At 40.9% G+C, this 22554-nt stretch overlaps 1 protein-coding gene across 2 annotated transcripts in view; it reads right to left on the minus strand.

Moving 5' to 3' along the window:
- The window catches only part of TASP1 (taspase 1), a 172261-nt gene that overhangs the window by 118791 nt on the left and 30916 nt on the right, over positions 1-22554 (minus strand). For both annotated transcript variants that reach the window (XM_026653183.2, XM_026653182.1), the window contains exons 6-8: positions 21370-21454; positions 19574-19653; positions 5207-5313 (exon numbers count right to left, since the gene is read on the minus strand). In XM_026653183.2, the coding sequence (XP_026508968.1) occupies positions 5207-5313; positions 19574-19653; positions 21370-21454 (272 nt within the window). The remainder of the gene's footprint in view (positions 1-5206; positions 5314-19573; positions 19654-21369; positions 21455-22554) is intronic.

A 22554-nucleotide genomic window follows, 5' to 3' on the forward strand; every position in this document is an offset into this window, starting at 1 on the left:
CAGAGGGGGATGGAACCCAGCTCTCCAACCCCCTGGATGAGTACTCTACCCACTGCGCAAAAGGCTGTAAGGGGTCTCCTCATTCTCCTCTGTTTCTTGAAAAATGGCTGACTGGGCGTAGGCATCTAACTGCAGAAAAGGATTCATAGCTGTGAATCTCAAGCAGAAGGACGACTTCCAAGCAGTATCCCCAAAGGGAGGAAGGAGCTTTGGAATCCAGTCCAGATCTGAAGATAGCACTGCTGAACCAAGTGCCACACTGGATCTAGCAGCATGGGATGTGGTATAGTGTTTCTAAAATGTATGTATTGAAGCCTACGTAGTGGCCCTCCATAGCTCACATACTAGCACATTCTTAAATTATGTCGTAGATGTTACCTGTGATCTGGTCAAATGCACTATCATCCTTTGGGGGGGGTGGGTAGGGGCTGAATGACTGCAGCATCGTAAGTGATAATACATCCAGAATACTGTGAAAGGCAGGATCTGCCATCAAAGCACCAATGTCCAAGACCCTACGGGCTGACGTGATGGCTACTAAAAAGCCATTTCTGAAGATTAGTAATACGTCACCCAGAGTGTTCTGACCGCAGGCACAAGTATATATTTCCTAAACTCCCTAAATCACAATTAGAAAAAGGAAAATACTCACATACAGTTAAGTTAGTTAAAATATCTTTAAAACTAAATCGTACTGTCAATCAAATCCAACAAAATCATGCAATTTAGGGCTTTTGTTTTTCAAAAGCAGTGGGCCTGAACAAAGACTATTGTGTACATATGACTCAAACCCAATGTTACTCAAATCAAGCAGATGGCAATTCTTCAGAAAAGTGGCTTGTTTCAATATAACTGAAAAAAAGCTTAACAGCCAACAAAAATTTGCAGATTAAGAACAGGACCTTCTGCCATCCTCTAGTACTAATAAACATTTTCAACCATGTTCAAAGTCAGTTTTTTTTAAAACAGATATTTAGGAAAGGAATGGCATTTTATACTGGAAAGAAGAAGTTTACAGGGGGATACAAAGTGAACATCTGATAATTACTTGTGCCTGCGGTCAGAACACTCCGGGTGACAGTTGGCCAATCAGTCAGTACTCCATGCCCAGCTGGGGAAATAAATCACTTATAGTCCACTTCAACAGAAACAGCTCCACTTATGAACACATTTAAGATTAGCTCACATGCAAAGGAGTATAATTTCTCAAACCCTGTATCATCTAATCATTTAGCATGGACATACAATCTCGAAGATGTGGAAATATATTTTAGGTCAGTTCCTGGTTTCTTCATCCACTAAATGTAGTGAAGTTAAACAGATTTTTAACTTTAAATTAGAAACTCATAAAGAAATGTTAAAGAATAAAAGAGATTAGAACTTTTAACTAAGTTGTAGAAATTGTGAAAAATACACCAAGAATATTTTGTTGTTCACTTGGGCCTCGTCTAAACAGTCAGTTAGTGTACAGCAAGCGCACTAGCGTGCTGTGTGGATGCTGCTACTGCACACTAAAAAGTTCCATAGTATGCTTTGACATACCACTGTTCGATAGCAAAACTACTCTGGTCAGCGGCATTGTCTAATTCTTATATACAAGGAGTACTCAGTGCTATGGAGGAATACTTTAAAGCTGTGGTGGGCCGCACGCAGCCCATCAGGGTAATCTACTGGCAGGCCGCGAGCCAGTTTGTTTACACTGACCGCAGGCATGGCCGCCTGTCGCTCCCAGTGGCCGTGGTTCACAGCTCCCAGCCAATGGGAGCTGCGGGAAGTGATGCCCCGAGCTGCGAGAGCGCTGCAAACTCCAGCGCCCCCTGATAGTGCTCAGGCGTTTTTAATGTGCACATTAGGTATTACAATGTCACAAAATTATTTTACCAATCTGTTTTAAACGTTACCTGCAGTATATTAATGGTAAGACTAATACTTATCAGTTAACCATTTAACATTTTACATCCCTAATTAGGAGCTGTAGGCTACAGAGGCTGCCTCTTTTCCTCTTCCTCTGTGGGCCTCAGTGGGTACACTCTGCTTTCACATCTGTTCCTTCCATGAACCAGAACGACAGGTACTGAGAGAATGGCACAGCCATTTCGCCTACATTGTCCATCTTTAGCTTTGTGAAAGAATGAAGAGAAAGCACTGGAGGGAAAGGTGAGAACCCACCCCCAATACACGCGGAGAATGGGGCGAAACCCCTCCAAGATGGGTAGGGGAAATTCTGCACTTCTCAGAAGAAGTTTACTATAAAAGTGCATAAGTGCATGAAATTTTGAGAATTCTATGTTTTTGACACCAGATGAAGTAGTGAACAAAGTTTTGGATTATATTTTATCTAGTAAAATATTCTGCCTTTGGTAATGGAACCTTCATGCCACGCTTTAACTTAGCATGAAATGCTGCTGTAAGCTTTAAAAGTCCCCTTGCACCACCTTAATTACAATGGCAGTGGCAGGTGCTAGTTCACATTCAAACAAGGATCTGATATCCTCGTATCAGATTATCCAAAAGCTTTAATTGATAATGATTCCTGCAGTATGTGTTCCACTGACTCAATTTTATTAAGCCAAATAGTGGAGTTTCCAAACTAATTCAGACAAATGAACATGCTAGTTTTCCGACACACAAATACACTGGCCAAATGTTCAATTGATGTAGTCATGGTGAAATCAATGAGTTATGCTGATTTACACCAGCTGAAGATCTGGTCTTTTGAAATTATATGTACCTCACTGGCTAACACCAATGAAATGTAAGTGTATATGCCTCTCAACTGCAACCGCATAAAGCTGAGTCAGGAGACTTCTATTTTCTGAAGAGGCTGCAGTGAAATTAGGACAATCACTCTGGCTGTAATTAAAAACGTTGGGTTAAAACATTCACTTGCATGGAACAGATTTTTCAAACATATGAAAGACACCCCAGGGGAACTCTGTTATGGGGAAAAAAGAAAAATCAAGCTCATTAAGGTTTTATCATGGAATGTGCAAGTGCCACGTAAAGGCTCCAATCCTTAGATTTTTAAATATTCACTTTATTGCATATGCAAGTTCTAATCCATTTAATGACTTCTGAAAAATCCACCCAACAAAGAGAATGGATGTCCAAAATGAAACGTTAAATGAGTAAACACTATCTAAACAAGACATTTACATGTGAACTAGTCCTTTGGGAAAAAAATTAAGGCTGTGAAAAAATGTTGTGTCTTAAGGAAGCGGAAATTCAATTGGCTTTCACAAGACCCTCTGACTAGTCAAGCTATCCACAGAGGACTGATCCAATTCCCATTGTAGTCTGAGGGAGTCTTGACTGGCATTAGTGGGCTCAGAACCAGGCCCAAAATGAGTTATCCAAGTCTGGTTTCAGTGTAATTTTTGTTGAGTGTGCTACAGAATTGCTACATCCAATTATTTAATCCCTTGTCCCAACCGAGGGAGGCCAGGGACCAACAAATCCCCCTTAGCCCTAAAGCTGTTCCCTTCAGATCAAGTTTGATGCATATTGAAAGCTCTCTCACTGGCCTGCAACTGCCTGCATTCTACATATTACGTAGACACATTATTTCAGCCCACAGCGTTGTCAGTCTGGTTTCTTTCACAAGGACCAAATTCACTGAAATTTAGAGAAAGTGGTGGGATGAATCAAGTTACTTACCAGTAAGCAGAGTTCTCATATATGGTCATCTCCTCTACCTACTATCCCTGGTCTGTGGGTGCTCCCCATAACTGCTGCCACATGACCCTTGAAATTTCAAATTGCAGGTTGGTAAGCTCATGCACCAGCACATGTATCAAGCATTGACTTGCCCCACATTACATGAATGTCAATACTGTGCAGAGACCCCTCCTCCCTCAGTTACAGGGAAGTGTGCACAAACCTGTAAGCAACCGGCGAAGTTCAGATACCAGTAAATAACCCATTTTTCCCCTCTAATTCTTATCTCCTCTACTGAGCCTCAGCTTTTCGAAGACTGAGAATTAGTAATTTTACATAAGGAAGATATGATTTGAGAATGTAGAAGAAATAGGCCTGATTCTTCACCACCTTGTGCAGTCATTTACACCTGTATAGAGCAAGGGTAAAATATTATTACACTTTCGTATGCAGTATTATCGTAGCCGTGTTGGTCCCAGGGTATTAAAGAGACAAGATGGGTGAGGTAATGTTGGCCCAATAAAAGATATTGCCTCACCCACCTTGTCATTCTAGTTCCATAGCATTTACGTGCACTTTAAATGAGGGTAAGTGACTACAAGGCAGTAGCGAATCAGGCCACCAGAGTCTGGAGATCTGCTGTCCAAGAAAGGCATCGACCTCAAACAAAATGCAGGTAAATGTTTAAAAAAATAACAGATTAGCCTGAGCTTTCACAGTTGTCATATTTCACCGAAGGGATATGTTTGGCATAGGCTATAGCGGTTGCCTTGCTGCACCACTTGTAAAGTCTTCAATAGACCAACCCTGCAGGTGTGAATTATACAGTCCACCACTAATTTTTCTTTTATTTAGTATTGTACTCACTAAGTATCCTACTTTAGCCAACTATATATTAATACTCATACTGTAAACCTATATATTAAGCAACAGAGAGACATGATGCTGAAGTGAGAACAAAGGCTCAAAACTCAAACTAGCAGGGAGGGGAAGAAAAGAAGGAGAGAATTGTGGCAGTTTTGTAGTAAAGGAGCATAAGTAACGTGGGCCAGGGTCAATGCTAGATGCATGAACTGATGCACATTTACCTACCTGATATTTCAAATTTCACCGCTTCCAGGTCCACAAAGCAGTGTTCTCAGGAAACATTAAAAAATGGGAAATAATGATAGATCCCAAGCTAGAGAAAATGTTTTATTAGATATTTATCTGCTCATATTTACACTGGTCATATTTCCACTTTAAAACGTGTAATAGTATAGATATATTTACATCACAAACAAGACAAAAGGCATCTTTTTCACAGCTCTTTTACGTATCTTTTACAGCATCTTTTTCACAGCTCTTTTAATAGCAGGAAGTTCTATCACCACAGAAGATAATTCAGATGATCTGATATTATACTGATACTAACATGTATAAGATGGCCAAAGATGAGTGGTTTGTGATGCTATATCAGGTTACTTCATCTACAAAATGAAAAATTTAGATGTGAAATTTTCGCGTTATGAATTATCTTTGTGGTAAGGGTGACAAAACATCTACTGACCTTTTCACTTGATTGTCTTCTTTTCTTTAGCTGAATAAGATCTGTTTCCACCTTTTCTGCCAACTCCAGCTTCCTTTTGTTCCTCTTAAAAGCTGCTAAACTAAACCCTATAAAATATTTTAAAAGCATTTAACTAATGAAGGGTTATTCAAACAAATAGTAGACTAGTAAGGTATTTCACTTCAGAAGTCTCTTCCACCCCAAATGATTAGCAGCAATATCCGAAGTTAAGATATAGATTGTGTGAAGTTTCAGTACTACAGATTTTACATCTTTTACTAAATCAAAAGGAGATACTGTTCAAATATAACCTTGAGTAAAATATCTAATGCAGACAAGTCACTGAACACATCTGGAAGTTATGATGCCCTAAATATCTCCCTGTTTGACAGTCATGTAGCAATACTAGACAAAAGAGAAAGCAGTAAGTGGCTTCTTAGAATGATTGTTTTGGACTGCTAAGATGTAAATAGATGCCATGTGAGCTTGTTTTGATGATATCCATAAGTTTATATAGCCTCTTAACTAAGTTAATTACATATCTGTATGCTCACCCACATATTTAAATCCACATAATACACAGGCAATATTTTTATGCACCATAATCCAGCACAGGCTAAAGATCAATACATCTTGAGGATGCATACATGTGTTTTTCCACATTTAATAACTACATTTAAAAGGAAATGTTTTCTAAATTACAACTAAAAATGTGATGCTTAATAAAAATGATGGTGTATTCTCAGTTTGAGGGCTTTGTTTCACAAAAAGCATATTGACAGGAACACTTTTGTAGTTCAAATTAGTTTTGATTTAAGGTTACCCTCAGCTTGTCTTAATTCCCCCCTATACTTCTAAGAGGGAAAGAAGAAACATTGCAGAGGATAGTCCCTTCAATAAGCAGAGACGTATACAGGTATATTCCAAAGCCAGTGAAAGTTAAATGCAAGAAATCCCTACATCATAAAAGAATGTTTAATTACATTTCAAATATAGCTGAAAATAGCTTTCTTCCTGTACCATTATCATTTACAAAGCCAGCACAGCTCCAGGAGCAATCTATTAGTTAACTGATACTGCCTAGTAAAACCGGCCAAAATTCAGAGTTTCTAGTTCATGGAATATTTCAACATTTCAAAATTTGGTTTTGGCCAGGTTCAGGCTGAAACCAAATGTTTGAAAGTTTCTCATGAACCAGGAATTCTGAAAAAAAATTGTTTCAAAAGCACCAAAACATGGTGTTTCCAAAACAAAATATGATCCCCGATTCCTGGCACCTCTTTTGTGAAACTGACAGGATATCAGTTTCACCACTGCTATTCAATGGCGGACAACAGTGAAACTGACAAATTTCAGCAGCTGCCAGGGATCCTTGTTATGCAGACTTCCCCAGAGCTGGGCACCCCAGGGCTTCCAAACTTCTGGACCATCTGGCTCTCTGAGCTACCTGACTCACACCACCTGGGGCGTCAACTGGCCCAGAGTCTGGAAACCCTGGCTCTGCACCCTAGCTCAAATCAGGGCTCTCAGGACTTTCAGAGTCACAGCTCAAGCTGAGATTTCCAAGCTCCTGGATTCAGTGACAGCGAGTCTAGAACCACTGTGAGCCCTGGCTCCAGGCTCACAGCAAGGCACCTGAAGACTCTGAGACCCAGCTCAATCCAAAGGCCCCAGGCTTCCCATTCTGCTGTAGGGACCCTAGAAACCTGGGCTCTCCTGCCCCAAACCACACTGCACAGCTGGGGTGTACCTGAGCCATGGACCTATGGTTCCGTGGTGACCTGGCAGGGACCAGGAAGGTTTCCTCAGGAGTTTCCAACCTGCTCTACTGCCTAGCCAGCAGAATACAACTTACCTTTGCAATTCCCACAAAGTTTCACGGAAACTATAGTTACATCTTTAGCAATTTAATAGGGAAGACTGAAAGACACCCAGTGCATTTTCCTCTTTAGCTTAAAACAATTTTAAGATATGAAAAATTTGGGGTCTAAACTATCAGTCTCCTTTCCTCTCTTAAGTAATTGAGAAAGCTAATCTTCACAAATCCATTAAAAATTATGAAGGTTTCTTATAGATTCAGGACCAGGACAACCTGCAACAGCCAAGAAAGGAACCCATCCCATCATTCAGAGCATAGTAAAGCAGGAATTCATTAAATATGCCTGTATATGATTCAAGACAAAGAGCTCTTTAGTGTGTAAACTGATCTAAAGAATGAAAAGAGAACAACACTTCATTGGAAAGATTACTCCAGCTACAACTTGGTTTGGATTGAGAAATTGTCCTAAAAAGTACAAGCCATTTAGAAAATGTGAATTTAAGTTCAATTTTTAACAGGCAAACTTTCAGGTTGACTTAGGCCTCAATCCAGCAAGACACTTAAGAACGTGTTTAACTTCAAGGAAGTGAGGAGTCCTATTGATGTGCCCCAGTGCATTTCTTGGAACCTAAATGGCTCCAGGACAGTGATAAGGCTCTGGAGACCTTCAGTTCTAGGTTACCAGTGACCTTAAGCCACTGTCATCTGGAAGCTGTGTGGCAGTTTAAATGAACAAATTAGTGGTTTCAGTCCTGAATGGACAAGCATACAAAGACCTCTACCACAATTAACACTAGTTGGAACTACTGGTAGCATTGTTGGCAGTGGCAAAGGGCTGAACAGGTTTAGAGACTGAACTATTCACCCTGGAAGTGATCCTTCTAGAATAAGACTCATGCACATTGACAGGACAGGGTGGGGAAGCTTGCGCTTCCACTACTCTTGGCTTATCTGTTCAAAGTCCAAATATTTGTGTGGACGCTTATTCCGCTAGGCCATCCTACCTGCCCTGAGGCTCCCCTCTCCTACAGCTGCTTTTCCAGCCTATGGAGTAAGTAGTGGCCACAGCCTATCTGTACTACTTGTATATCCACTGGCCCAAATGCCTGTACATGATTATGGAATCTATAGGCCAACTCACAGCTTGCTACTGATACTGTCCTGTAAGCTAGTTTATACTGAGAAAGCACCAAGACCAAATATGCAGTAAGCGGACTGTAGAACGTCTACCATCATTCTTGCACCTGGGATGGCTACTTCGCCACTTCAACCGCGCCCTCAACATATGAAACTCTCCAAGGTTCAAGAGATAAAATTCACATGCTGGCAATAGAACCTTTCTAGCACCTTTCACCAGCATAAGAGTTGATTAGTTTTGACTTTAAAGTGTACTTTCATTTTTAACTTATCTAAAGGTTTGTGCTTTCAACAACCGTACTGTCCTAGAGATTTGCTTTTAAAGACAATCTTATACATAGGTTTTGATTCAGTGTAGTATGTTGTAATAGTATTTTCAAAAAGAGTTTTCCTTTAACATGGCCTTTCAAGAGGACACCACTGGATTACCAAATGCAGCGCATAGGACAAAGGCCATCATCACCTGAGAAATTGTACGTGCCTATAGGTAATAAGCAGCACATAAGCATGAATTTGGGATACCAATACGTCATTCAGCTCCAGAAAACCGGTAAAAAGTATTTGCACAGTTTTAGCCTCCATAGCAGTTAAAATTTATATAATCATGATGAGATTACAAGATTGGTTGGTATCACTGATTTAAAAAAAAATCAATATAACACATTACATGGATTAAAAACTGATCTCAAAGAGTAACTGCGAGTCACTTTTCATCCAAAGCCAAAGGTCATGTTTCTAGCGGAGGTCCAAAAAAATTGATTCTTGGCCCAATAATATTTGAATCTATGATTTTTGAAGGAAATAAAACTGCTAGAAAGTCACAGATGACAACAACTGGTAATATAGTAACGATAGATCAGTTCAACAGAGATCTGTATCGCTTGGAAAACTAGTGTTATTTGAACATGTATTTTTTAGTGCAGTCAAATTCAAGGTCATACATCCAGGAAAAAGGCAGGTCACACTTACAGGATGGTTAACTGTATCCCAGAAAGTAGTGACTCAAGAGGACTTGACAGATGACCTACTGAACACAGACTCCCAGGACAATGCAATGACTCAGAGGGTTAACATGATCCTTGGATGTACCAACAGGGTGTGATGGGGTATACAAACCCCACATTGGGCCCAAAGGGGTCAAAAGGCAATACTAGGCCCAGGTAGCCCTGCCCTTTTGGGTCTGCTAAGCATGCTCTGGCTGGAGAAGTGGGTAAAAGAAGCTCAGAAGCCCAGGAGGACAGGCTACGTGAATAACGTAGCTGAAGTTGACGTACTTAGATCTACTTACCGCGGTGTCTTCACTATGGTGAGTGGACTGTTGCCTGCGCCTCTTGCTGAGCTGGAGTACAGGAGTCGACGGGAGAGCGCTCGGGGATCGATTTATCGCATCTAGACTAGACGTGATAATTTGATCCCCGCTGGATCGATCGCTGCCCGCCAATCCAGCCAGTAGTGAAGACATACCCTTAGAGTCAGAAACCAGGCACTTCTACTGCCCTGACAGAGAGACAAGGGGCTGGAAGTCAGGTACACTAACTGCACTAATCCCTCCGAGCACCCTGTTGCACAGGGGAATAGAGTGTAGATGTAGAAAGGTGATATGTCTCTCACACTGAAATCATGGGACTTACTGGATTTGGGTGCAAGTCTGTGCTCACACTTCAGAAAGGATGCTGAATAGTTGGACAGGGTTCAGAATCATTAAGTCTGGGAAACCTGCCTTACAGCAAAACTTAAGCTCAATCTATTCATCTTAACAGGATGCTGAGACAACTTGAACATGGTCTATAAGTACCTACATGGGGAGAGATTCTGAATAGTGAACAGTTATTTAAGATAGCAGAGATATAACAAGATCCAATGGCCGGAAATGAAATGTTGACAAATTCTAACTAGAAATAAGATGCAAATGTTTAGCATCTAAAATAAATTAGCCATTGGAACAATTTATTTTGGGACATGGTAGACTCTCCCTCAGTTCAAGTCTTTAAATCAAGATTGGAAGTCTAAAAAACTATGCTGTACTCAGCCACAAGATTCAGGTTTTATGCAGAAATTACTGGGTGAAATTTCTGTCTATAGTCAATCTAGATCATAATGATCTCTTCTAGCATGAAAACCTGTAAATGACCAATTTCTAGCCCTATACACTTAAAACACAAATGTAGAAGACCTTATGAGCAGTAATATTGTATTTAGTGGTTGATCTAGTTTCTCACCTGTACAGATTGCACAAAAGCAAAAAAGAGTGAACTATAGAATTGTGTCTTTAAAGTTAAAAATAGCAAGGATAAGAGGGGCTTTCAGCAGCCAGCTGATATTAAGATAGTCTTCCCCTCCTGCTCCCATCATCACCACAAATCCCATGAAATTTCTAGTCCATCAGTTCCTACACTGACAAATACCTCAGCATGTACTTCAGTGGCAAGGTCAACCACCACATAAAGCAGAATAGAGTAATTCTGGTAATGCCAGTTACAGTTCCATAGTTAAAGTTTTGCACAAAACTGGGATTTATCCTTTCATTTAGGAAGAATACAACATATCCTCCCCAAAAATTAGAGCACTGAGAATTCTTGAGTAAATGCATTAATTTATTTGAGTTTAATAAGTTTAGCTCCTGATGTCAAACCATTGTCCCTAATGGTCTTAATGGAGTCTCTTCAGACTTCCCTTATAGTTGAAACTCACTGAAATCTTGTGCTTATGCTACACTTGATTTTTAGGATTGATAGTTTTCTCTCGGCGATTCTTCACTACTGAAAGTTTCTCCTTCAGCAGGAATTCTGCTAAGGACTGCCTTCTTTCAAAATGGCTGCCACCACCTATTGTTTTTAAATGGGACTCAGACCACAAGCTGCCCTTGCAAAGACTGCCACCATTTACTTCCTCCTCAATGTTCCCCAGCAGCAGAAGGAAATCTTCCCCAAATCACCATAGACAACAATGGGCTATAGTAGCCATTTTCAAAATGGCAACTCTTCATGAGTTTGACGTACATTTTTTCCTTCAACCTGTGTTGAAAGATGCACTCATTAATAAAAACAGCAAGAAAGCTATCCTTAAATATATTTTTTCAGGAGCTACCTGTTGTATCAGATCTAACAGACAGGGAGGGTGAAACTGGGATGGTTTTGTATACAGGGAAAGGAAGAATATCAAGGAGTGGGGGGAGCTGGGGAACACACGCCACCCGATTTGTGGTGTTCTGGCAATGTAAAGCAACTGTAAACTGGCTAATGCTCCAGCTGCTTTGTGCTCCTCCAGAGCCACACCTAGTAGTGTGAAGGAGTAAGGGATAACATTCCTCTGGGGTCAGGGGCTTGAAGCTGGCCTGGCTGTTGGATTATCCCACCCCCTGCACCTGAGGAAAGATGCAGACCTTAATTAGCTGCCCTTTATAAAAAAGGGCAGCAAGATCCTCCAGGAAGTGGAAGAGCCTGGACGGTGCTCCCAGTGGACTGCCCTTGGAGTTCCAGTGAAAAACTGCTCCAGAAACCCAAACAGACAAGAGGGGAAACTGTAGGGGAGCCCTGGAGGTCTGAGGCTCTGACGTCAGAGCCAGGAAACCTTGCTATGGGAATTAACGGATGCAGGAGTCAGATTTGGGGAAGGGATTGCTATGTTTGCAGATTTTTGAAGAAAGCGTGCAAGGGTGGGATTGCGTTGGTTAAAAAGGCTCAATTAAAGAAACCACCCCAACGAAAGAAAGGAATCCAAGGAAACTAAGAAGCACAGAAAAAGGTTACCCCAGTGAACTGGCCCGGGAGAATAAAGCTTGGTCCAACAAGAGGAGAACACTATAAGAGAGGCCTAATCTATTACAAAAAGCCAGATAAAAGACAGTTACCTTTTCTGTAACTGTTCTTCGAGATGTGTTGCTCGTGTCCATTCGACATTAGGTGTGTGTGCTCGCCACATGCACCAGTGCCGGAAGTTTTTCCCTCCGCAGTATCTGTAGGAGACGGGCTCTGGCGCCCTCTGGAGTGGCACCTGCATGGCACAGTATAAAGGGTACCGCTGGCTCCTCCCACCCTCAGTTCCCTATTGCTGGAAACTCCAACAGTGGGGAAGGAGGGCGGGTTGTGGAATGGACATGAGCAACACATCTCGAAGAACACCAGTTATGGAAAAGGTAACTGTCTTTTCTTTTTTGAGTGCTTGATCATGTCCATTCCACATTAGGCAACTCCAAAGCAGTACCCCTGTAGGTGGGTAGAAGTTCACGGACGTGTAGATTGCAACACAGCTCTGCCGAACCCAGTGTCATCTCTGGCCTGCTGAATGATGGCATAATGAGCAGTAAACATGTGAACAGAGGATCACGCTGCGGCTCTACAGACATGCGTCATTGCATTCTTGCTGGGTGGCACGTGCCTCAGAGGGTCTGTGCCAATCTACCGGCAAGGTACACCTCGAGTCCTTCGATCGGTGCCCCCAGTGCGGGGACCGAAGTGGGCTCCACTGAGCCTGCCTCTCCAGTCCTGAGGCGTGACAGCTTCGGGCAGGCAAACACTGGCGGGACATCCCTCTCGATGGGGATCAGGACTGCTGAGGCAGGGACACACGCATAGGTCCCAATGCGGGTTTTCCCCGAGATCGGGGTACCGCGGGAGCCGGTGTGGACGGCACAGGGAGTGTCAGGATTTCTTGAGCCATTCGAAGAGCTTCGGGCATCAACGGCACCTGAATCTGGCTAGGGCCTGCACCGCTATCCGGGGTCACAGGCAGAGTAAGAGATGGGCTGCACCGCTCGACTTGAACTGGGGCCCAACTTCCCGAAGGGGGGTTGAGCTGCACAGCACAGGTCATGGCTCACCCCCAGCTCACTCCTGTCCCTTACGAAAGGTAGGAGATCTTCCCCTTCCAGTCTTTTTTGGCTTCTTCCCCGGAGCCGTGGAAGGGGACTGGTGCCGGCTTGTGGACGGTGCCGGCGGAGCACTGCACACGGAGGCCGCAGTGCTCGGTGCGGAGTCGGACCGCTGCTCCGGTGCTGGAGTGAGTGCCGACTCCATTAGGAACGCTTTCAGATGGATATCACGCTCCTTCTTCATCCTAGGTTTAAAGGACTTGCAGATACAGCACCTGTCACTTGTGTGCCCTTCGCTTAAGCACCTTAGGTAGCTGGTATGTGGATCGCTGATGGGCATAGGCCATTCACAGCGATCGCAGGGCTTAAAGCCCGGGGACCGGGGCATGCCCCATCCCCCGGCTGAGTCCCATTTGGGACTAACGAAAAGTTGAGAACTACTACTAAGGGTAACTAAGAAACTACTAACTATATACAACTATATTACAGGTTTTCAAAGTGCACAAGAATAGAAAATGAAACAACGCTAGCTGAAGCAGCAGATGTTCCAGCACCGTCACTGGCGGCAAGAAGGAACTGAGGGTGGCGGGAGCTGGCGGCACTCCTTATACTGCGCCATGCGGGCAGCGCCACTCCAGAAGGCGCCCGTCCCCTACAGATACTGCTGAGGGAAAAACTTCCGGCACAGGCGAGCACACACACCTAATGTGGAATGGACATGAGCAAGCACTCAAAGAAGAATACCATGAATCTGACCCTAGACATGACTTAAGGTTGATACTACATTTTAATGATTTGACATTAATGATTATTAAGTGTATTTGGCTTCCATTAACAGTTTCATACAGTAAAGAAATTCCTAAACAAAAAATGTTGAAGTTTGAAATACTTTAACAACTTAGGGCAAAAAAATTACAGCAAATGTGTAATATAAACAAAGGAATGCAGAATTAAATTTAAAACATGTTAAGTTATGGAAATGGACATTTAGGGCACACAAACCACCCTAAATCTGTCTCATAATTACACCAATGGGCGGGAGGAAACTCATCTGTCTCTAAGAGACATATTTTTCTATTCTAGGACCACAAGCACTAAAGTGCCTTATAATCATGTTACATGGCTGAGGGCAGAGGTAAAGTTCTTGGGTACCCTAACTGCATTTCCATACATCAACATGTTTAGATTTTATTTCAATTTAATCTGACCTCGGAATTTCTTGAACAGTTGTATTGGGGAAAACTGCAACATCCCTGTAATACATTTAACCAAAACTACTGATATGTACTCAACCATAAATGCATCTTAATACAGTTTGCCTAAGACTCTACAGATTTGTTTTGCTTTTTAGCTAAGCTATGTGATTTTGCAGAGGTTTTTGATAACTATTTCAGAGTTTTTGGAATAAAAGCTTTACAAAATAGCATATATAATGCTAAAACAGTAGTTTGGTCTTTAATAGGCTTCATGATTGCGGTGATACCTGTATAGTCCAAGCTGAGGCATCACCAGAAGTTAAGCTCTTCAGACCAAATTTGTGATATTAATTACAAGTCACATAATAAAGTTTGGGGTGTTACTTTATGGAATTATATTTCATGGTGAATATTTACTGAGCAAGTTATTTGGATACATTTCTTATTTTTGGGTGTAATTCTGTGGTTCACATATGAAAAAGACATACTTGAATACAGAATGTTGCATACTTTGAGTGTGTACTAACTATTTTGGAAACTAATCTAGCATTTCAGATTTCAGAGGACAAGTCTTAAAACCACAGTCTCACAACATTAGAGCTGTCCTATATGATGAGGACTTCATAGAAAAAGGTACAAAGTTCAAGAAAATTTGAATATTTTCAAAAAGCAAGATTTAGCCAAATCTAGCTTTTCCTCACTTGACAGAAGTACTATTTATACATATGCTTAAATAATCTGATATTTCTAGGACTGGATGTTTCAAACAGGCATCTAGTTAAATAAATTAAACAGATTTTCAAATACCATAACTGAGAAGTTTACTACTGTCAAATGCTTAAATCCTAGTTTTTGTTAGTGCACAACAAAAATTAAGTTATATAATCACAAGGTTTTCCATTCCCCTCTCCTACTAAAATCTGTTCTGTTCTTTAGAGCAGTATTTCTAATCATTCCAACCTGGGTTCATCATCTGAATATTTCATTAATTTTTTTCAGATATGATTAACAGATACAGCAATATAGAAATTTCTATCACTGTCAAATCACAAACATTAAATTTGGGTTAATGGTCAAACTGATATATACAATTATAAATATAGATCTTCATAAGTATTATGTGATGTTTCTGTTGGAGTAGGTAACATGGCGTTTCTATACTGAGATTACCATTAAGGCAACATGTATGTTAATGATTCAAGATAGAGGCCATGTCTACACTTACCAGGGACTGATGCTGCTGCGATCAATGCTGCGGGGGTCGAGTGAAGACCCGCTAAATTGACTGCAGAGTGCTCTCCAGTCGACTCCAGTAGTCCACCAGAACGAGTAAGTCGACGGGCGAGTGTCTCCTGTCAACGCAGCGCAGTGTAGACACCACAGTAAGTCGATCTAAGCTACGTTGACTCCAGCTACATTATTCACGTAGCTGGAGTAGCATAGCTTAGGTTGACTTACCTCAGTAGTGTAGACAAGGCCATAGTATCCAAGTTTAAAATAAACTATGAATCCAAGATATTAGGAGTAGTAAGGACATGTTTTCTATCTCTGGGGATCAGATCAGGCTCTAACTAGTCATACAGCACCCCCGGCAGTCAGTTCATGGAGTGGACTGAAACAGTATCAGAGAGGAGGTTTTTGTACACTTTCCCTTTTAACGCAGTTTGAAAAGAGAATACTGCAGTTGGGGGGGGGGGGGGGTTTAAAAAAAAAAAAAACAAAAAAAATAAAGGAATAAAAGGGGTTTAGCACAGCAATCTGCTGAGCAGCTGCTAAATAACTACTGCGTAACTGAAAACAGAAACAGATGCAAGTAATTAAAAATAGGTATGTTAAAATGAAATTTAACTCTGATATATAACCCCAGCTATGCTTGGGCTAAGCTGAGTGACTGTATTAGATCTAATTTTCCTTCATATTGCTCCACTTTGACAAAGACAGCAGCATGTAAAGCAAAGTAATGTTCATCTGTAAGTAGTGTCACAGATTTTAACCCAACATGTGACTACATAAAGCCATACAGCCACCAAGATTGATTCACTCCTGCAAACACAATCTGTATGTCCCTGCTCATGTAAAGTTTGCTGCACCCAAGGAACGTGATTCACCACAGGAAGAGGCAGGCAATGGTATAACCATCATCTGTCCTGGGCTTCTATCAGGGAGGACAGTTTTATTTTACTGTGGAGCTCCATCAGACCTCATTATCAGATGCACTCAGTCAACACATCGGGGGGGGGGGGGGGGCATCTCCTGGGTGCCCTTCCCCTACTTTGCCCTGTGCTAAGCTTATACATTGTTTGGGCTGCACTTTGCTGCTCTGCCGTCTCAGAGAATTGCAAGTAAGCCTGCATCACTGTGATCCCTTCCAGGTAGGCTTTACACGACTAACAGGCTAGAGTTCTGCCAGCAGAACACAGGCAGTGAAATGAGCTCATTTACCTGCCACATGATGAGAAGCGATAGAACTTCCATAGTTAAGGTTTAGCCAGAGTCTTCTGTTTAAGGACCATTTTTTCCCAAAATGTCCTAAAATCCACATGTATAACTCAGATTGTCAAAAACATGAGCTAGCTAAGCCTGACCTAAACTTAATCATTCTTCCTAACTGACACACACGCACACACTTCCTAGAGATTTTGAGTTAACAACCCTTTCATCTTCACCTTAAGAAAACCTTTTAAGAGAGAACCTTCAGTTACCTTTGTGGAACAATGTCTGTGCCACACTGCTAGTATTCACTGGAGGAGCAGTAGAGCGGAGGACAGGGAATGTGCATGGCAGTATGAGAATGCCAGTGCACATTTGGAGATTTGGGTGGGCACCCAGAATATGGAAGGGGTTATTAGGATGAGATGAAGTATTCTTGTACTCCACTTGTGTAGACATTAAGTGGACATAGCATATTACGGATAGTACAACTGTCCAATTAGGAATGAAGCGAAAGTATGCTGAGGACACAATTTCTTTATTCACAATGCCTGTTGCCATTTCCACAGGGTCAGAGTTAAGGTTGGGGGGCAGGCAGGGGAAGAGGCAGGAAAAATACCTTTACTCTATTTCCTGGGTTTTAGTTTACATTTAGGCACCCTCTGTGTTCTAGAAGGGCAGAAGGCAGTGCTAGGCTACCTTAAAGTGCACTGTAACATTATCAGTGATAGTGGGTTAATCCAAATGTTGTAATCCCAAATTAAGGTTTTATACAAATTTGCATTCCATCGACCCACTTCACTGAAACAGAAGTCTCTCTCCAGACAGTGTGTCATCCATCTAGACACACAAGGTGCATGTTATCAGCCCTGATCTTCAGTTTTTACTTCAGAAACTGATTCCCCAGAATAATCAGCTCCACAATTTGTGGGAACCGTAGAATATTTAAATCTACTTTTCTGTGGTAATTTGGGTAACATGTCTGTACAGCTTAAGAATTCTGGTTGATACTATGAAGTTATTAAAAGATTACTATATCAGAGAATACCTGACTGTGGATGTTGTATCCACCACTTGCTGACATGGGTGAAGCATGTAACTACCAGATGAGGGACAATGGACTGTACGCTCACCCAAGGAGGCTGGCTGGAGCTGGAAAAAGATACTTCCTCTACCTTGTCTGCAAAGGGCTGGTGAAATCAAGAGTGGAGAAACATAAGCAGCAGAACAAAGGAACAAGGTGTTGGTGGGGGGGGACGGGGACATACAAACTTGAGAAATTCACAGACAGGAACAGGAAGCTTTGGGTAGGAAAGGATAAGAGATGGGCAGGCTTTTGCAGCAGGGTGTCCCGTTTAACTGCAGACCAGCCAAGGTCAGAGAAACCTAGCTAACCTAGAGAGGCTCCATGTTTCTGAAGGGAAGTCAGAAGCGGCAGGGAAAGGATCCCAGACAGCTCTGCTCAAGGCCTGAGAGCTCACCAGAGTATCGAAGAACCTGACACAAGGAAATGGTATACAGGTGAGTTTATTATTTTGTGTAGATCTATTTTTTGTGCTATTAAGCAAAGAGCAATGGTATTTTGGAATCCCGTGCCAAGTCTGTCTCTCTCTGTTGGCTTTCACTATCCTGAAGAAGTGAGTTGTAAACCCAGAATGCCTACACGGTTGCAGTTCTGGGAGAAGGTATGTTTAACCTACAGGGGACCCTGAGGGGTCAGCATTGGTCCCAGGGATGAGGCAGTTGGACTGCTGGGTCTCATCCCTCAGAAAGGGGTGTTAGGGAGAGGAGATGTACCCTGAGTGTGTGCCTAGAGGTCCAACCCAGGGGTTGGTGCCTAGACTCTTAAGACTCTGGAGGCTAAATGTCACACAGGGCCCAGTAAGGTGGATTCCCATCGCAGCAGTCTAGTGAGTGTCCAACACAGGAACTCAACCAGATCGGACACATTAAACTCTATCTCCCAATCTGCATTTGGCTCCAAAATTCATTCATTTTCAGCTTGTATGTATGGTATGTGCAATTTTATAGGTGGGGCTGGTAGCACCACCTATTAAGGTTGCAGACACTTTCCATCATAAGAGCTTGTTTTCAGTTGTGTATAACTTTGCCAGACTTTAACCATTTATACTGAAGTTTTCCTTACTATATATACACGCATATTGAGACTGTGCTGAGGTGATGTGGAATCCCTGATGTTATTTAAGCTTTGCCTCTGCTAAGCTTATTGTCCTGAAGTTTTTAAAAAGCTAAGACAAGGTCACAGTGGCCATGAGCATTTTTAACCAGTGGCATCTAGATCTGCACTAAGCCATTTTATGACAGCGCTTAATGCCATTTGGCAGTCAACACTTGAACACTCACTGTTGCTTCTTCCAATGGTGCTAGCAACAAAGGAAATTTTAGGTAGGCATAGAGTTAGTGTAAGAAGCCTCCTTGACTACGGTGGCAGCTGCTGTATATAACACTCTTAAACCCCATTGACTTTAGAAAAAGGAAACAAGGCGTATAAAAATATTCTGTCTAATCAAGCCAAAGAAATCTGTCAAGACCTTTGTTTTTTTAGAAACTGGAAACATTGTTACAAAGTTTCATTCAGCAAGGCCTATGAATCAAATTATCTGGAAAATGAAATATATTGTGGATCTGTATAATAGTTAATACGATCAAGTATAATGCTGTCTTAGTTCTGGAGGGTATCATTGTTTGATTATTTGAGTATCAGCAACTTTAGACAGGAAACTTCTTGATGTTTATATACATTACGTCATTGATTTGCATTACTTATTGACCTAAAATGGAGCTAAAGTTTTAATTATAAAGGTTAATTATCCAAGTTCTACAGAATACTAGAAATTAAAACATCCTTATGTACCATGACTAATGCCAGTTAAGTGATATGCACTTCAAAATATGAAACCATTTTTAAAGTCACTCTGACCTGTTCCTCCTACTCACACAACCAGTTTACTCACTTGTAGTCATGATACCTGGTGAACATGCTGGTATCCCATGATCAACTGCCCATCTGTAAGCTCCTTCACCAACCAAAAAGCTAGAACACACAGAAGAAGGAATTTAAACAAAAAAACTAACAAGTGCTTCTTCCTGGGCAAATTGTTTGGTTTGGTGGCTTTTAAATGGCAAACTATCCGCTTTTGAAAGAAAGTCCCCACTAACTGCAGAGTTGACCCTTTGCATAGTTTTACTATGAGAGAGGACATGTAGTTATGAGACATGAAATAAGTTTATTTCTTACAACCAGTCCCTCCCCAAGTCCTATCACATTTAAAATAAGTCACATGCAAGAGCTTCTTTTTTTTTTTTTTTTTTAGAAAAGTCTTCTGCTTTTTTAGACTGCTGATGACTTTGAAGACTCACATACATCAAATGAATGGGGATAAAATGGAAATACATTTCCAGTTAAGCATGTTTCAGAATATTAAAGGGTATGCAATAAATGATTTCTGACAATCAGTTTCCTTTCACCTATATTTCCCAGGATAAAGATCACAGTCAGTTTCAGACGCTGGCTGTTTTTGCAAAACATTTGATGAATCTGCTGAATTTGAAAAAGATTTGAAAAACCATGTCTGAAATACTGATGTTTCACTTGGCCAGTGACAACAATTGTATTACAATAGTAAGATACTAGGCAGTATGTCTGTGCATGCAAGCAGCAGTTACTAAAAGACTTTAGAACTCTGGAAATAAATATTTTAATTGGCTGTCAATAGTTATACCCATGTTTATAAGCCTTAGTAAATGCAGGGAATAAGATGGAATTTAGAACATAAGAATGTCCATACTGGATCAGACCTAACATCTATCTAGAACAATATCCTGTCTTCCAACAGTGCCCAATGCCAGATGCTTCAAAGGGAATGAACAGAACAGGGCAATTATCAAGTGATCCATCCCCTGTCATCCAGTCCCAGCATCTGGCAGTTTAAGTAGTATTTTTGATTAATTGAGCTTTTAAAGTTTGCTTTTTCATATACTAGCTCTTAGCATTGTCTCCTGATTTCACTGTTACCTGATGCGCTATTGAGAAGCGCAGTTAAGTTCCTTTCAAAATATGTATGCTACTTAAAGTCTGCAAGGTATTTCATATTCCCTCTTCAACATTTGGACAGATTTATATTAAGAAAAATATTGCATTTTTAATGCATTGTAAAGATGCTCTACATTGTTCAGCTGCATCTTTAATAAACTGTTTCCCATTTGGATAGGATAACTCGTTTGGTTAACAAAACGTTGTAATCTTTATTTTCCAACTTTAGGTTAAAAGATGGAGTCACCATAAAGACAGAGAGTAAGATAAAGGATTTCAAAATCCATTATTCTTTTAACTACACAAATCTTAAGTTTAACCCTTAGAAAAAACGTATCTTTTCATAAGAAAAGGCAAACAGGTTTCTTAGAAAAAAAGTTATTTTAACTGACAAGTTTACAGGACTTCTTAAAAATCAAATTAGGAATAAGAACTTAGTAATAGTACAAATCTGTGTCAACAGCCATGAAGAAAGAAATTAACACTCAACATAGTATCATCTTCTATCCACAATATTTCATTCTATTCACAGCTGCACCAAGTGCACAATAATATGTTCCAAGATGAGAGAACAAAGCAAGTCTTCCTTTTAGAGGCACGCTATTGCTCATGTGTAACAAACAGCATCAGCCTTCTGTGGATAAGAATAACCTTCAAATATTGCATTCATTAAAAGACCAAAGGCTAAAAGAAAGTCAAGCAGAACAAAGCAATTACCAAGGTGGAATTCTGCCAGCAGAGAGTTTTCCCTTCTGCCCTTCACACAACAACCTATTTGCAACTGAAACAGGATTCTTGATTCCTGAAAAGAAATAGGAACAAAAATTTTAAATGTTGTTTCACAACTGTTGCAGGGTTTATTTTCACTAACCAACATTAGGAATTCAGTTTCCTGTTGATATTACAAGTTTGCATGACATTTGTTAAGGCAAAAGACATTGCCTGCAATATCAGAGATCTCAATATGATGGTAAACTGATAACTGTACAAAGGCTTGGCACTTGCTGTTAAAGTTAGCATTTTCTTTAGGAGTGCACTGAAATGTGACTGCCCTACTACAAGAGTCCAGAAATTCAAAGTTGAGAGAGAAGGGGGCCAAACACTGTAGCAAGAAAGGGACACTTCTTTTTAGGCCTCCTATAAATCATGAAGCAGTTTAAAAAATAAAAAAAAAGTCCATTCTTTCTCAAAGTCTTTTGCAGTCACCTTTAAAACAGCTACAAGAGAAGGCAATAGGTTCAGAGTGATCCTCTTCCTGATCCTCAGAGATGTTTGCTCATTTATTTCTCCATTTCTATGATTATCAGCTTTAATGATATGGAGGAAAAACAAAACAGGACATTTTGCAGTCCTCAATAGCCTCCCCTGGTTTTACTACATGTATTCACTTTCAAAGACAGAAAAATCTATAATGCCCCTTGTAAAAGTGTGTAAGTCAGTAGCACACTTTCTATGATATTTTTCAACATCTCAGGTGTTTTGAGGCTTGAACCAACTTGATGCTGTCTCTTTAAAAATGTGTTTCATAGGATTCTACAAGTGAAGAGACATTTTAAATTGACCAAAACAGAGATGCTGTGTTAACAGCAAGATTCATTTTCTCATCACACAGAAAGCTGCACTAGTGTTAGAGGAACACATTTTGTAAACCATTTTTCTCACTTTTTACGTCAGAGTTGTGACAAAAAAAATCTTAAACTCAATATGCCTTAGCCAGTGAGAGTAACAACAAATGTCTGTCTCCGACAGCTCTGGGAAAGTTGTGTCAGATATTGTATGTTTCAAATGAAATGTAAAAGTGTACACTTACACACCATAACATTGAATTAAATCAAGTCTGCAAGTAGACAGACTGTAAAAGCAGATTAAGCCATATTATTGTTTCATTTTACATATTCTATT

This window comes from Terrapene carolina, unplaced genomic scaffold (assembly GCF_002925995.2).
Source record: "Terrapene carolina triunguis isolate 2854851 unplaced genomic scaffold, T_m_triunguis-2.0 Scaffold132, whole genome shotgun sequence".
Lineage (NCBI taxonomy): Eukaryota > Metazoa > Chordata > Testudines > Emydidae > Terrapene > Terrapene triunguis.